The sequence below is a fragment of the Polypterus senegalus genome, chromosome 10, assembly GCF_016835505.1.
Source record: "Polypterus senegalus isolate Bchr_013 chromosome 10, ASM1683550v1, whole genome shotgun sequence".
Lineage (NCBI taxonomy): Eukaryota > Metazoa > Chordata > Cladistia > Polypteriformes > Polypteridae > Polypterus > Polypterus senegalus.
In genome coordinates, this window is record NC_053163.1 from 180,407,338 (window position 1) to 180,423,769 (window position 16,432).

General features: G+C 40.6%; 1 protein-coding gene across 2 annotated transcripts; it reads left to right on the forward strand.

The window, feature by feature from the left end:
- Nucleotides 1-1,473: 1,473 nt before the first annotated feature.
- On the forward strand, nt 1,474-16,334 carry ghrh (growth hormone releasing hormone). 2 transcript variants are annotated; one of them, XM_039767888.1, is made up of 6 exons: nt 1,474-1,588; nt 4,162-4,251; nt 11,071-11,184; nt 11,341-11,445; nt 12,158-12,262; nt 16,249-16,333. In XM_039767888.1, exons 2-6 carry the CDS (start codon nt 4,169-4,171, stop codon nt 16,271-16,273), a joined length of 432 nt encoding a protein of 143 aa, XP_039623822.1. In that variant the 5' UTR covers nt 1,474-1,588; nt 4,162-4,168; the 3' UTR covers nt 16,274-16,333. The 2 variants fall into 2 exon arrangements, with proteins under 2 accessions (XP_039623822.1, XP_039623823.1); XM_039767889.1 differs by lacking the exon at nt 12,158-12,262 and having other exon boundaries at nt 16,249-16,334.
- The last annotated feature ends 98 nt before the right edge of the window (nt 16,335-16,432 follow it).

Below are 16,432 nucleotides of genomic sequence, written 5' to 3' on the forward strand. Positions count from 1 at the left end.
TGAGTCTAACGATTCTCATTCACTTGACTCGCAAATAAATTATTAGCTTCGAATGAGTCTCACGATTCTTACTCACTTGATTCTTAAAACTAATCATTACTTGAGAATGAGTCTCACAATACTTATACGTTTGATCCATGAATGAATCATTACCTGAGAACGAGTCTAATGATTCTCGTTCACTTGATTCAACAATGAATTATTGCCCAAGCACAAGTCTCACAATTCTGGATGCTTTGATTCACAAAGGGATTATTACACCGAGAACAAACATCACGATTCACATTCATTTGATTCTTGAACTAATTATTACCTGAGAATGAGTCTCACGATACTTATTTGTTTGATCCATGAATGAATCATTACCTGGGAACGAGTCTAATGATTCTCATTCACTTGACTCATAAATAAATCATTAGCTTAGAATGAGTCTCACAATTCTCATTCATTTAATTCACGAATAAATCACTACCCAAGAATGAGTCTCATGATTCTCGTTCACTTGATTCAACAATGAATTATTGCCCAAGCACAAGTCTCATGATTCGTGTTCATTTGATTCACATAGAAATCATTACCTGAGAACAAGTCCCATGATTTATTCATGAATCAAATGAATGAGGATTATTACCTGAGAACTTTATTGTAATTCATTGAGTGCTGAAATGGGACAAATGCCCTATGAATTATCAGCATGATAAATATATCATTTATGATATACAATAATGTATGAAATATTTAATTATATATTTGCAGTGCAATCAGAGGGGACTCCCAGGGGTATCCCAACTTAAAATCCTTTTACTGAATAAAACAATAGAAATAATTGATTCACTTAAATGGGGACTTTAAAAGAATCAAATCAGTAAAGTGAATCGAAATGCCCATCACGATCTCCCAGTCCACATTTTTCAAAATTCGTCTGACCTGCCAGTCTCAACCTTACGCCCAAAATAATAGCATCGGACATTAAAATGGGTGGAGCAGCTCTGCAATGGGCTATGCCAACACCTCAGAGCCTGCAGTTTGACTCCTGACTGGTGCGCTTTCAGTGTGGTGTTGGCATGTTCCCGTGACTTTATCAGGCAGACCAGTTTCCATAGATTGACGACTCTTAATTGGGAGTGTAGTTCCCTTGTGCTTGATGTTCATAGTTTCCACTAAAAGGGCCCTGTATTGGATAAATCAGCTACCAAAACCAGACTTAATGGATTCTGAATACTAATTATTGCTTCATTTCTATATTAAAGAATCTGACTCGTGAGTGTGGTTCACCAGGTTCAAAGTGCCTGTTAATGTGTGCTTTTAACAGACAGTTCAGACCCCCACCACCCTGTCTCTGAGGCCAGCTGTTATTGGGAAGAAGTGGGGGAGACGTCACTCTGCAGCCCACCCCCCTCCACCTCCACACGCCATTCAGGTATTAAACTAGTGCCACCCGAGCAGCAGCGGGCACTCCCTGAAATGCTCAGGACGCCATTCGGAGAACTGCACTGTCTCAGCCTTATGTGGATGTGAGAAGGATATAAAAACATTAAACTCAGCAAGAGAAACAGGAGACTCATCTGAGCAGGTGGAGTTCTGAACGGTAAGTGCCTCTCTGTTTAGAGCATCTGAGACGGGTTGTGAGCCGATCAATGGCAGGCAGTTTGAAACATTTAGAGAAGAGACACAGTGGCAGTGCTGATATAGTGCCTTACACTGAAACGACTTGATGTGTTTCCACTGGCATGTGAGAGGCCCGTCTCGGTGGGGTAAGTTGGACACATCCTCTCCAGCCTGGTGTGCTCAAGTCGGACTTCAGTTCTTGATGGTGGATTTTCATCACTAAAACTTCTTGCAGGTTTTTCTGGCACATGCAGGACAAAGAGGCACAAAAGGAACATAGGGGACCCTAATGAAGGAGAAGTAATGGGGGACTGGCAAATTAAAGCATTTGTGGGGTGGGCTTTGAGCCACTTGGGCTAAGCTACATTAATCAAAAGTATAGCTGGCTGTAGACAAGTTGATCCAAAGCAAAGGAAGCCTAAAGCGCAATGAATGGGCGTCATGGAAGAAATCAAACATCAGCATTACAAAGTGGCTGACAGGTCTCTGGTGCTTTTACAATGACAGTCACTTTAATGCCAAATTCCTTCAGATTGGGCTTTACTGTTATGGGCAGGTTACTGTCGTGTGATCTGGGATACCAGAATGGATTTTGTTAAGAAGACAGAAAGATGCAAAAGGCACTCTAGAGAAAGAGAGACAGGAGTGAAGGGCATTGCATTAGGAAGACAGATAGGAAAGGCACGTGTGATAGATGGGTATAAAAGGCATTGTAGAGAGAGAGAGAGAGAGAGAGAGAGAGAGAAAAGTGAAAGGCGCTATATAAAGAATGACAGATATGAAGGATCCAAATAAAAATGATAGGAGTGAAAGGCACTATATAAGAACACACATATGACAGATTGATATAAAAAGCATTACAGACATACAGTATATAAATAAAATTGAAAGGCACTATATAAAGATCGACAGATATGAAAGAGCTAAATAAAAATGATAAGAGTGAAAGGTACAATATAAGATCTAAATAAAAGGCACACATGAAAGATTGATGTAAAATACATTATAGAAAGAGATAGGTAAAAGTGAATGGCACTATATAAAGACTGTCAGATATGAAAGGGCTAAATACAAATAAAAGGAATGAAAGGCACTATATAAGAATGACAGATAAATTGAAGGAAAAGACATCATATAAAAAGGAGATAGGAGTGGAAAGCCCCTCATCAGAAAGACAGATATGAAATGACATTATGAAAGATAGGAAAGGCACTACACAATAGACAGATAAAAAAGGGAAATAAAAATGACAAGAGAAAAGCACTATATAAGAATAACAGATAGAAAGGTAGTTAAAAATGAAAGACGCTATAAAAATGACAGATAGTAGTGAACGGCACTATATTACAATAATAAGTAGATAGGAAGGGCATTATAGAGGTCCGGGTATAACTTTATAATACTTGTTATTTAGGAATGTTTTAGTGATATTGTGTTTTACTAAAAAGAGAGCTGGAGAGTAAAGGCACTGTATTATAGATAGATAGACAGATAGATATGAAGGGAAATATATAAAAGGTGCTATCGAAAAAATTGGAGTGTACGGCACTGCATAAAAATGATAGATAGATAGATAGATAGATAGATAGATAGATAGATATTACTACATAATAGAGCAATATGAAAGGCACTGGACAAAAAGAGCAGATAGGAGTGAAAGGCATCATATATAAAAATTACAGAGAGACATACAAGGCACTCTGTCATTGATAATGAGGACAGTCAGACTGCCAGATAGACAGATATGAAAAATGATATTTATAATCGATAGAAAGGAGTGAAAGGCACAATATAGGAATAATAGATAGATATGAAATTTACTGTCAATAGATGCAGTATTGTCATGTTTACAGAGTACAGTGGATCTTTTACTGATAAGAGTGACCAACATACTGTAGAACAAGTCACCACTCTCTAGCACCATGCAAAGTATAGGCAGACATATAGATATGAAATGTGCTGTGTAAAAATAATAGCTAGGTATGAAAAGTATTGTGTAATAATGGTGGATAGATAGACACTCTATGAGAAAGAGTGAAAGGTACTGTATACAGATACACATGAATGATGCTCTATGATAGATAGATAGATAGATAAGATGGAAAAGGCACTATATGATAGATAGATATGAAAGGCACTATATAATAGATAGATAGATAGATATGAAAGGCACTATATAATGGATAGATAGATAGATAGATATGAAAGGCACTATATAATAGATAGATAGATAGATAGATAGATATGAAAGGCACTATATAATGGATAGATATACACTATAAAGTAGAGTGTACTTTCAGGCGGAGTGGCCTCCCATCCAGGTTTTGTTCCTCCCTTGTGCCCAGTGTTGTCTGGAAAGGCTTCGGCCCCATCGTCCACCTAGCACAATGAAAGGCAAACAGAGCTCATCTTTATAATGAGACCCTGGCATACAGAAAGGTCCTTGAAGTTCTACCCGTCCCCGCCGATGTGCCTCACTGACCAAGACGCCAGCACAGGGCAGAGCTCGTCACGTCCACAACTCCATGTCTGTCTCTCTGTTTGTGCCCACAGAGCAGCGATGCTGTTTGAAAAAGGAGCTCTGCTAGTCTTCTGCTGCCTGACGGCGCACACCATCGGCTCACCCCTCCACCCGGCCTTAAGGTAGGTCCTGTAAACGACGGGCGCCAGGCCTGTGGGCCGCCTGTTTGATTTTCACATTCAGTTTGTGTTTCACTGAAGGCACAGCAGCAGCTCAGTTTATAAAATTTCTTTCCAGCTTTGATTCAGCCAATCAGCCCACCTTTAGGTCTCATTATCAGTAATAAATGTTGTGGTGTGAGGTGTGTGATAAATGACAGAGCCGCCCGCATGACACAATGAAGTGAATGGCCGTCCGTGCTGCCTGGCAGGAAGAGCTGGTAGATGGTGTAGAGGAGTGGCTTCTTCATGGGCGGCGATGCAGATCATGGTGGACCCTCAAGTCCCACAGATCTTGTAGACCCGCACATGTAAATTCTCAAATGCATCATAAGGAAGGAGGGAGGGAGAAGAGAACAAAGCTGGTTACGCGTGAATTGAAGTGCACCGCCTAAAACAGCTGACAACTCCTTCGCTTCTCCTCACTTTGGCGTTCTTCTCGTCTCAATGAGGTGAGCTAAATTACTAAAACTAATCAGCATTTCAAATACATATAAACGGGCTGGTAACTGTCAACTCTCTAAGTAGATGCGACTCCATTATTCCTCACCCACTCTCACCCCTGTAATAATGCCATTTTGTCCAACAATCAGCATAATTGCCCATTTTTAAAACCTTTTCAAGTGGTGTGCTGTCGTTATTTCCCTGAACTCCGCTCTCTGACCGTCAATCGAATGTCACAGGGCTGTCATACATCTGCCGGCACGATTCTCAGAAACATCAGTGGATCCTCATGCATTTGCATCCGCTGCCTTTTTGGTGGCACACTGCCCAGCTGGCAAGCGGTTGGCAGATATGAAAAGGGCATTCAAAGTTTGAAACGGAGATATACGCCGCCAGGGTGGGTAAACAGCGTCCTCTGCGTGCTTAAGTGATGAATTACAAGTACTGGTATGAAGGAAGCATAATGGGGGGCTGGCGAGATGGGTTAGGAGACATGGCGTCTCGGTGATGCGTTTGTCTTCGGCTCACTTAACTATTCACAGGCGCAAGGGGGTGGGGTGGGGGTGGGGCAGACTTTTGCATGCCACCGTAACTTCGTTGAAGTGGCTACGGAAAGGAGAGGCTGGATAAGGGACCCCACATCAGCAAGGTCTCCTCTCTCTCAGCGCCCCTCCTAATGCATATTTAATATATTCATGGAATAAACAGAACTGCTAAAACAATACAAGCCACTCCACAGCAGGGTGTTAAAAGGATGAGACATATTAAGAGTTTACCCCCGAAGAACTCCTCTCTCTGACAAATACTATGTAGTCATGAAACTGTCTTTCAAAACTGAATAATTACCATGACGGAACAATTTAAGTAATAATAATGACCAATTTTTTATGACTTGGCTGTATAAAACTACTGTTACTGGTAAGGATGGAAACTGTTTCCCACCTTGTGCTCAGAAGCTCTTAGAAGTTCTGGTTCTTTAACGGCACTTTAGGGTTCTTTACTGGGCTGTGTGGTTCCTCATAGAACCGTTGCTTGACAAAGCACCATTTAATTCTGGGACGGGTTCTTTGCATGGGACTTTGGTTCTCTGTGCTATGAAAAACTTCCTAAGGTGTAGAACAAAACTGAAATCTTTAGTGTAAGGTAGACATCCTACTAGGGCACTAACCGATTAAGAAGACCTGAACTTGGCTTGTGTTACTGTAGGTACGCAGCAAGAGTCCTCTTAAAATTACGAGCCATTGGTCTTTCACAAATATGTGTTACCATCAGGTCAGGTTAGGTTGGGGAGCAGGCACTAGTGCAGCACATTCTGCACGATGAAACAGCTCGGGATCCCTCAGGCAGACATGCAGTCCAGTCCCACCACCTGGAAATGACCTTCTCTCTGTTGCAGCCAGATATTATGTGGACGTCCCCTTGGCCTTGTCCATCATTGAGTATCTTGCGAGCCTGATCACCCTCGAGGAATCCGTAACTGATGCTCCCTCACAATGCAGGTAACGTGACTCATTTGGGACTCCGTGAGCAACCGCTCACTCAACACAAAGTCAAACCAATGGTACCCAAGGATTCTCCGGAGAGACACAGTACCGAAGGAGTCCAGTCTTCGTCTCAGGTCACTGGATAGCGTCCATGTCTCGCAACCATATAGCAAGAGAGGAAGCACCAGGACTCTAAGAACTTGGACCTTGGTTCTTTTGCAGAGATATCGGGAGCGCCACACACCCCTTTCTGGCGACCTCATGACCCCTCATGCTCTCCCAATCCATCTACTGACTTCATAGGAAGAGTCAGCAGAGACAAGAATGTCACTACTGAGGTAAGTAAAGCTCTCGATGAGGTCGACACTCTCTGGAAACAGACACACTGCTGATGGCCGTGCCCAAGAGGTCATTAAAGGCCTGCATCTTGGTTTTTATCAGGACACTCCGACTCCTCATTCAGTCTCTCGAGCACCCCAATCAGAGCCTCCATCTAATCCGTGAAGATCACAGGATCATTAGCAATATCTTTTTTTTCACCAAGAGATGCCCCACAGCCGCTGGACCCCACGACTTTGCCCAACAACCAGTCCCTGGTAGCATTGAACCGAGCAGGAGCAGAACGCACCCCTGAACCACCCCAAAATCAAATGGGAAAAACACAAAGCTTCTGCCTCCACTCTGCACAGCACTCACAGTACCAGTGTACAGGCCGGCCATATTGTCCAGCAACTGTGAGGGGATCCTGTGAAGTCTCAGGATGTCTCAAAAGGGCATCTCGATCAGCTGAGTCGAATGCTTTACGAAAATTGAAAAAGGCTGTGAAGAAACTCTTACCGATATTCGCATTTGCACTCGCTGACAACCCTCAGTGCCAGGATGCAGTCGATGGTAGACCTTATCTATTCATGGTTGTTTATTGTATGGAGCATGTTACAGATCTAAACACAAAGGCGCTTTCTGGAAACTTCATGTGGACGGGTCTTTTGGGAACCCAAAATGGTTTCCTCTATGGCATCAATCTGAAGAAGAGTAAAGAATAGTTGAGCGAGAGACGACTTTTATAAAGTTGGCCATTGCTGGAGAAGCCCTGGCTAGGATGCCAATCACGGGGCAGACTTGAGCATTCACACTTAGAAAAGGTCAGACAGTCAGCCTAAGAAGAAAACTGGAGGTGCTCCTCATCATCCTAATGCATGGTATCGATAACCCGCGGGAGGATGAGAAGATTGCAAGAGAGTATTATTATCGATATAAAAATAAAATGAACATGACATTGAGCTCACTGTACTAACTTAAGAAACCAGTTTGAGATGATCGGAGCTGTGTGACATGGCACCAGAAGATTGGAACACTGCAGCCAAAAAGGGATGGACATGGTCAACAACAACACTCAGGTAGGCTGTGGCATTTATATGATGCTCAGTTAGTACTAAGGGGCACAGTGTGTGCCAAGAAAATATCCCCAACACCATTAAGCCGCCACCACCACCACCACCACCAGCCTGAACCAGGATGGATCAATGCCTTCATGTTGTTGACGCCAAATTCTGAGCCTACCATCCGAATGTTGCAGCAGAAATCGAGACTCATCAGAGCAGGCCATGCTTTTCCAGTCTTGAGCTCACCAAAAGTGAACACCACATGTGAATTACAGCCTCAGTCGTCTGTTCTTATCGGAAAGAAGTGGCACCTGGCGGGGTCTCCTGCTGCCGTAGCCCATCTGCTTCAAGGTTTGACGTGTTGTGTGTTCAGAGATGCTCTTCTGCACGCCTCGGTCATTCTGGATGGATCCAGTCAAAGGTCAAATCTGAATCTCATCACAATGGCGTGGTCCGGTTTGAAATGAGCGGTGCATACAAGACCCCCAACATCACACGACGCACAGAGGAGTGGAGAAGTGTCCTGCCAGCTGCTAGAAGGGACTTCAAGATAATGGCGACTGGAGGGGGCAACAGCAGCTTGAAGAGCCGAGGAAGGACTGAACTCTTCCACAAATGGAAATGGCACATCCATTCATTTTGAGCTGAATATATTATTGCAAAGTCAAATGTTCACTTCTGTCTTTTTTTAATCAATTACTTTTATTATTATTATTAATTAATAATAATTTTCTACATTATTATTAATTACCTGTATGATGCTGTGTAAATGATGGTCAAATCTTAAGTCCGTGTACGTTAAAAATGAAAAACATTTTATGGCCGCCAGTTACTTTTCCACGGCTCTGTCCGACTTTAGGGTTTGCCCTGCGAGGGTCTCGATTCTCCTTTGTCAGGTCATTCATTGTTAGGCCAGTTCGAATTCGCATGCAGTTTCGCTTTGTTTTACAGACAAATGCAAAATCTTAATAAAAGGTTTACATTTTTTGACGGTTATGGAAACCAAAGAATACATCCCCCTGAAGCCTCAGTCACATTTCCATTTTTCCCCAATACTCTTTTCTGCAGGTGCGTACAGTGCTCTCCATAATATTTGGGACAAAGACTTTTTTTGTCGTTTCCTTGATTTTCCCCTCTGCTCCACAGATTACAATTACAAATCAAACAATTCAGACATCGTGATTGAAGTGCTGCGGTGGGCTGGTGCCCTGCCCAGGGTTTGTTTCCTGGTTTGCGCCCTGTGTTGGCTGGGATTGGCTCCAGCAGACCCCCATGACCTGTAGTTAAGATATAGTAGGTTGGCTAATGGATGGATGATAATAATAATCATTTTTTTAATGTAGATAAGACAGTGTCAGATGTTTAAGGAGTGATATCACAGATAGATTTAGAAATAAATGTACTAACAATGGATCTCCAAAGAAATACCATAATGTTTGGGGACAGTTGGCATCCCAGATGTTGGTGATTCCTCAGATGTGTTTCATAAGATACCTCAGCCTGCCTCTTCCCTTTGGAGTCTGTAGTCGCCACTGTTCAACATAGCATAAAGGGTTAATAAATGTTGAAACGAGATAAGGATCAAGTGAACAACAAAATGTACAGTGAAATATAAGAATTGGTTTAGGAAAAATGCTGAGATGGTCAAGTAAATAAAGAATATACCAGAAGAAAGGCTGACGCACTATACAAAACATACTGAAGGATGACTAAGAAATGAGCAGATGACCTATAAACTAGAATGGACAGTTGTTATATGCACAGAAACTTCTAGGGTGGTGGCTCATCTCAAAAGGTATAAGAAGAACCAGAATATAATAAACTTATTTTATATAAATCATTTGGGTGTAAACCAATGAACCAAACAGATTAAATATATGCATTGATTGACAATGTTATGTAAATTCAGTAGTTTATAAAATTAATAGTGATGAGTGAGCATGCTCGGCTGAACGTGTTTGGCTCGGAGCATGGCGCTACTCGAACGAGCACCACATGCTTGAGTCTCCGCCCCGCATGTTTCGGGTGTTGGAGACAGCCAATCAAGGGGCCGGTAAGCATTGCCCTCACTGTAATGCCAGTAGCCAGATCAGGTGCTGGCATTACAGTGATTGGCTGGCCGGAATACGTCATCGGGTGCTAAACAGCATGCACTCGCAATTTCAAATTATGTTTTAGAGCGTCAGGTCACCTGCAGGCACTACGATGTCATGTTTTAGAGCAGTGAAAGCAACCTTTTTCGAGTTGTGGCGCACCAAGTCCAAAAGTTTTCTTTCGCGGCGCACCTGAGGGACTGCTCATAAATAAAGTCGTGATGACACAATCTATGGACAAATGCCAATAAAAACACTTAATTTTACAAGTTATATATACATTTTATTAATAAAGGAATCAAAGGATAAATCTTAAATTTAATTAATGTGAATGTTGAGATTGTTTTTCAGCACATATGAGATTGATGCGAGGATTAATTTTCGAATGAGACGCGCATTTCCTTGTCGATCATTTGAAGTCTCTCGCGTTTCTTAGACTGTTTTAGAGAATGTTTTAACCAGGCCTGGGGGTGGCTACGGAAATTGAACTCAGGTGTGATACACCACAGTTAGGTTAGTTTTTAACAAGGGGGCAATTACTTTTTCCACACAGGGCCATGTAGCTTTGGATTTTTTTTCTCCCTAAATAATAAAACCATCATTTAAAAACTGCATTTTGTGTTTACTTGTGTTATATTTGACTAATGGTTAAATGTGTTTGATGATCAGAAACATTGTGTGTGACAAACATGCAAAAGAATAAGAAATCAGGAAGGGGGCAAATAGTTTTTCACACCACTGTAGATGACTTATTTTCATGCCATCATTTTGTTTCACAATTTACCATTTTATGTTTTTTGCAAGGCCTTATCCATATTGTTGATGGTGGATATGCCTGTTGCTGGTCATGTGACATACTTGGACACTAAGATCAGCACGCCGCCATCTTAAGTAGGTGCTGAGCGATGGCAAAGTTTGTGTATTTCTGTTTGGAAAAAAATCAGTTACTCGCGTATTTCACTACAACTGTCTATTTTAAATACCAATAAATAATAAAATGTAGTAAAAAAGTAATAAAAAACAAATAAAAAATACATTAACACCACTCCATCTGAACTAGTGTGGTGCTGAGGTGTCACCCGTGTCATGGCTGCACTTGGGTCCCGAGTTGGCTTGTCGTGTGGTGTGTGCGGCAATGCACTGTATCAGCGCGTGCTCCTAACCTCTCTCGTCAAAAACGATATTATGAATTACTTTATCCGTCTAACTCACATTCCATAAGGTTACTTGGTTGCATTTCTGTTTGTCTCCAATTCTTTTAAAGGATGATTCAGAAAAGGTGGTACATTATGGGAAGTCAGGCCTGGCTGCTGGTTCACCACAGGAGAAAGATCACCAGTGTTTGTAATTCTTAACCTAAACTCCCTCCACTTTACACAGGTACGACCATAAAGCTGCCTCCTCTTCATCGTTCACAGTGCGGTTCCTTGCTGAAGAATTCAGCTGTTTCCCAAGCACTGACTGGTCTTCTCGGCAAATCCCCACTGCACAGAGGTATCCATTTTTTTATTTAAGACGCAAGAGAGTTAGCTCTCACTTACAAGCCGATGTCACCTCCTGAATGTGTAATTCTGGTTCACTGGACTAAGTGCTTCAACGGAAGTACTCACGTAAATTAATTTTAAGAAATCGGTATTGTTTCTTTTTCAGAGCAGAAAGACATGCGGATGCCATCTTTACAAACAGTTACAGGAAGGTACTGGGCCAGATTTCAGCAAGAAAATTTCTCCAAACCATTATGGGAAAACGAACAGGGTGAGCATCTGTACTTTTTCACTTAATGCAAAGGCATGAGCACAATTAAATTTAGACTTATTATTAATTAATAAATGAAGTAAAAATGTAATTATGGTGGCAATTCACAAACCCCGTAATACCTCAACCACCACCACACAAAATGAAACTTTCATTCATCATCTACCTGTAGTTCTCTTTATTAACTGTAGAACTACAGGATTTTACCAAAAAGTGCTAAAAGCAAATTAGAATTGCCAAGCAAATGCACAATTTTGTCATACTATATATAACAAGTGGTTCAGCTCACACCTGAATAAAAAACATGTCAACTACCTCTGAAACATGTTGCTCCGTACAAGAAAATGGCTGACCATTCTGACAATGTGGCGTTTTGTTCCAATCTATGCTGCCACGATGGACAGTCAAGCGCCGATTCTCTCCAATGGCCTCACTTATGTTGCCTTCTTTACTGTTCTTGGTAGCGACGACTGCTGTGTGGCGACAGCTGTGTTCCCATTGGCTACATGAGGTTAAAGACATTCATGAACGTAAGCTGCAGGGATTTCCTCTGTCACAAGACATTCTAACAAATATCACACTTTCGCAACAATCAGTGATTTCTTGTCGATTCCAACGTTCTCATTAGATTTGTATGACCCTCATACTTTCATGATGCCTCAGCTTTTGTCACACCATAACATTATCAACATTAATGTGGGTTTTTGCAAAGGTCTGGCAACACAGAGGACTCCAGACACTTGGACAAGCAGCAGAACGGCCTCCACACAGATGGCCGCAGACATTACTACTCAACATTTCTTGGGCAAACATCTGGGTAAGATATCACCTTTCAAATTCAACCAATTTTATTAAATGGAAGTTCATAGAATGTAAAGCTGAAAGCAACTAGTTGACCTTTAATCTAGCAGTAATGTCTGGAAGTGGGCCGATGCTTGAACCCAGAATCGTAGAACAGTCAACAAGAAGTGTAAATCACTGCAACACCCTGGTTTGGAACTACTAAACATACTGGAAACAAAAGGAGACTTAGCAAAATGTCAGTGACCCGCGGCTATGCCAGGGTTAAAATGAACACTTCGATATTTCTGAACCAATTCCATAATGGGGGTAAAGTGGAAATAACGCAAGATGTTTTTGGAATTTTGGTATCAATATTGGTTCTTGTAATATCCCTACTTTCCAGTTACAATACCAATAAAGGAAATAGTTATATACATAATACACATTATAATACATTTGCTGGCTTTAGCCAACTACAAAGGAACAAAAATGTACTCAAATCAAAAGTATAAGGCGTACCTGTCTGATCCCTGTTGATTCAGAAGGAAGCAATGCTGGATTCCTTTTGGTCACCTTCTCCAGCACACATGGATTGATGCCGAGTGTGCTTCCTTTCTTTGTACAGATCGCTTTTTTTTTTTTCCTCTTGGCTTTGGTTGCACCTTGAGTTTGGGGACAGTACTGCAGTTACAATCTTCAAGGTTTCACACAATTATGGCCTGTTTTTGGTAGTGTAACAAAAAATTGTGTTGGCTGGGCAGTTGATGATCAGCAAGACAGATGTGCTGCTTGTAGGATTTTCTCCTACTTGTGCATCTTGAGGTCCCTGAGTGAGGGTAGGCTCAATGCAGTACTCGAGTCCCAAACAGTTAGGGAGGACCTTCTGCTCTTTTGGTATGGCACTAGATTACCCTTTGGTGTAGAAAGGTGGTGTCAGCCTTCGTCATGGACACAAATAGGGGCCCTGGTACAGACCAGGGGCCTCATGTATAAAGCTTTTATACGCTGAAAATGAGGCTTGAAATGTGCATATGCATCTTTAAATGCAAACGTATATAATATACATATATATATACATATATATATACACATATACATATATATATATATATACATATATATACATATACATATATATATATATATATATACATATATATATATATATATACATATATATATATATATACATATATACATATATATATATATACATATATATATATATATATATATATATATATATATATATATATATATATATATATATATATATATATATTCATTACACACAGACTGATGTATTTCAAATGTTTATTTCTTTTAAGTTTGAAGATTATAACTGACAACTAATGAAGTCCCAAATTCAGTATCTCGGAAAATTAGAATATCAATTAAGACCAATGCAAAAAAAGGATTTTTAGAAATGTTGGCCAACTGAAAGGTATAAGCATGTACAACACTCAATACTTAGTTGGGGCTCCTTTGGACTGGATTACTGCAGCAACGCAGCGTGGCATGGAGTCGATCAGTCTGTGGCACTGCTCAGGTGTTATGAGAGCCCATGTTGCTCTGATAGTGGCCTTCAGCTCTTCTGAATTGTTGGGTCTGGCGTATTGCATCTTCCTCTTCACAATACCCCTTAGATTTTCTATGGGGTTAAGGTCAGGCGAATTTGCTGGCCAATCAAGAACAAGGATACCATGGTCCTTAAACCAGGTACTGGTAGCTTTGGCACTGTGTGCAGGTGCCAGGTCCTGTTGGAAAATGAAATTTGCATCTCCATAAAGTTCATCAGCAGCAGGAAGCATGAAGTGCTCGAAGACTTCCTGGTAGATGGCTGCGTTGACTTTGGACCTCAGAAAACACAATGGACCAACACCAGCAGATGACATGGCACCCCAAACCATCACTGACTGTGGAAACTTTACACTGGACCTCAAGCAACGTGGATTCTGTGCCTCTCCTCTCTTCCTCCAGACTCTGGGACCTTGATTTCTAAAGGAAATGCTAAATTTACTTTCATCAGAGAACATAACTCAGCAGCAGTCCAGTCCTTTTTGTCTTTAGCCGAGGCGAGACGCTTCTGATGCTGTCTCTTGTTCAAGAGTGGCTTGACACAAGGAATGCGACAGCTGAAGCCCATGTCTTGCATACGTCTGTGTGTGGTGGTTCTTGAAGCACTGACTCCAGCTGCAGTCCACTCTTTGTGAATCTCCCCCACAGTTTTGTTTCATAATCCTCTCCAGGGTGCGGTTATCCCTATTGCTTGTACACTTTTTTCTACCACATCTTGTCCTTCCCTTCGCCTCTCCATTAATGTGCTTGGACACAGAGCTCTGTGAACAGCCAGCCTCTTTAGCAATGACCTTTTGTGTCTTGCTCTCCTTGTGCAAGGTGTCAATGGTCGTCTTTTGGACAACTGTCAAGTCAGCAGTCTTCCCCATGATAGTGTAGTCTACAGAACTCGACGGAGAGACCGTTTAAAGGCTTTTGCAGGTGTTTTGAGTTAATTAGCTGCTTAGAGTGTGGCATCAGGGGTCTTCAATATTGAACCTTTTTACAATATTCGAATTTTCCGAGATACTGAATTTGGGTCTTTCATTAGTTGTCAGTTATAATCATCAAAATTAAAAGAAATAAACATCTGAAATACATCAGTAATGAATCAATCTAATATACAAATTTCACTTTTTGAATGGAAATACTGAAATCAACTTTGTCATGATATTCTAATTTTATGACCAGCACCGGTGTGTGTGTGTGTATATATATATATATATATATATATATATATATATATATATATATATATATATATATACATACATACACACACACACACACACACACACACACACACACACACACACACACACATACATACATGGAATACGTATTGTGAATCACAATCTGATTGTATGGGTGGTTAACTACCAGGTAACGCTTGTGGTTGGTCTGAAAGTCGGCAAACATCTGCCACGGTGCCCTTTTTCAGTTGCGAGAAGCAGAACATAAACTGGTTGAATAGTTTTACTGTCAAATAATACAAACAGTACGCAACACGTGTTCGCCCTAATTCTGAGCTCATCAGGCATACACACTCACGGCACCCCCTCTCGGGAATATATTTATGGAAATTCTTTGGTGGAAAATTAGCATAACTACAGTTTTTTCTACTGCTGTCTAGACTTTAGCTAATAGTGATATATCCAGCTTTCATGCTCACCTATGAAACACTTCATGAATCACTGCCAGTCTGAATGTATTACCTTAAGAATCTCCTTTAATATCTTATCCATGTTATATTAATGTGAGTCAACATTCTCAGCAGCTAATGTGTGCAAACCTCGGTCATGTTCATTAAGTTAGAGTGGATTTAGCTGACCTATAACCATTTTCTAAAGCATCTGCTATTTATGAACTATAACTATTTTATTTCTCCATAAGCATTTGTTTCATGGCAACATTTTCTTCTAAATAGCATGTTCGAAGCTGGCGTGACCTTCATTTATCTTTGAGAGATACTTGGCAGGATAGCGATTAGCGAAACAAAACAGCCCAATGGACTGAATGGTCTCTCTCATTTGTCTCATTTCTTATGTTTATGTGATTAGGCAAGAACGTACCTGAGAAGGTGTATTGTCCTTTAGAGCTATAAATTCAGTGACAGCAACATACTTGATTTAGCCATTTTTGGTGTGAATATCGACTTATTTCTGCACTATAAAAGACAAATGGCAGAAACTTGCAAATCACATATTTCCATATACAGGAGCTGGTCTTTGGGCACTTACAAAGTTAACACGGTAGAAAAACTCTTTATGGTTCAGGTTCACAATGCTTTGATCATCTCTTGTATATATTTATAATATATATATATATATATATATATATATTTATTTATAATATATTGTCAATTGTCTTTTATTTATCAAATTATTCAAGCAATTCATGAAACAGTAAATTTGAATATATCTGGTATTCCTGTAGTAATTGTTTTTCCATTAATCTTTGCAGATCCAGCGACAGCCTGACAACCTGAAGACCTTCCAAAAAGCTGCAGTTGTGGCTTCCATTAACATATTGCCCACATTTCTGATTGTAAAAGAACACAGAACAATTCTGCAATACTAAATTTTACAAATAAAATCTCTTGTTGACCTCCAGTGTACAAGAAATTGAAAAACCATAAAGAAAAGCA

Excerpts from the sequence above, each read along its gene's own strand:
- ghrh (XM_039767888.1), top strand. The coding sequence starts at position 4,169 with ATGCTGTTTGAAAAAGGAGCTCTGCTAGTCTTCTGCTGCCTGACGGCG. Across the intron at positions 4,252-11,070 it reads CCCCTCCACCCGGCCTTAAG|GTACGACCATAAAGCTGCCT; the intron begins GTAGGTCCTGTA and ends CACTTTACACAG. Across the intron at positions 12,263-16,248 it reads TTTCTTGGGCAAACATCTGG|ATCCAGCGACAGCCTGACAA; the intron begins GTAAGATATCAC and ends TAATCTTTGCAG.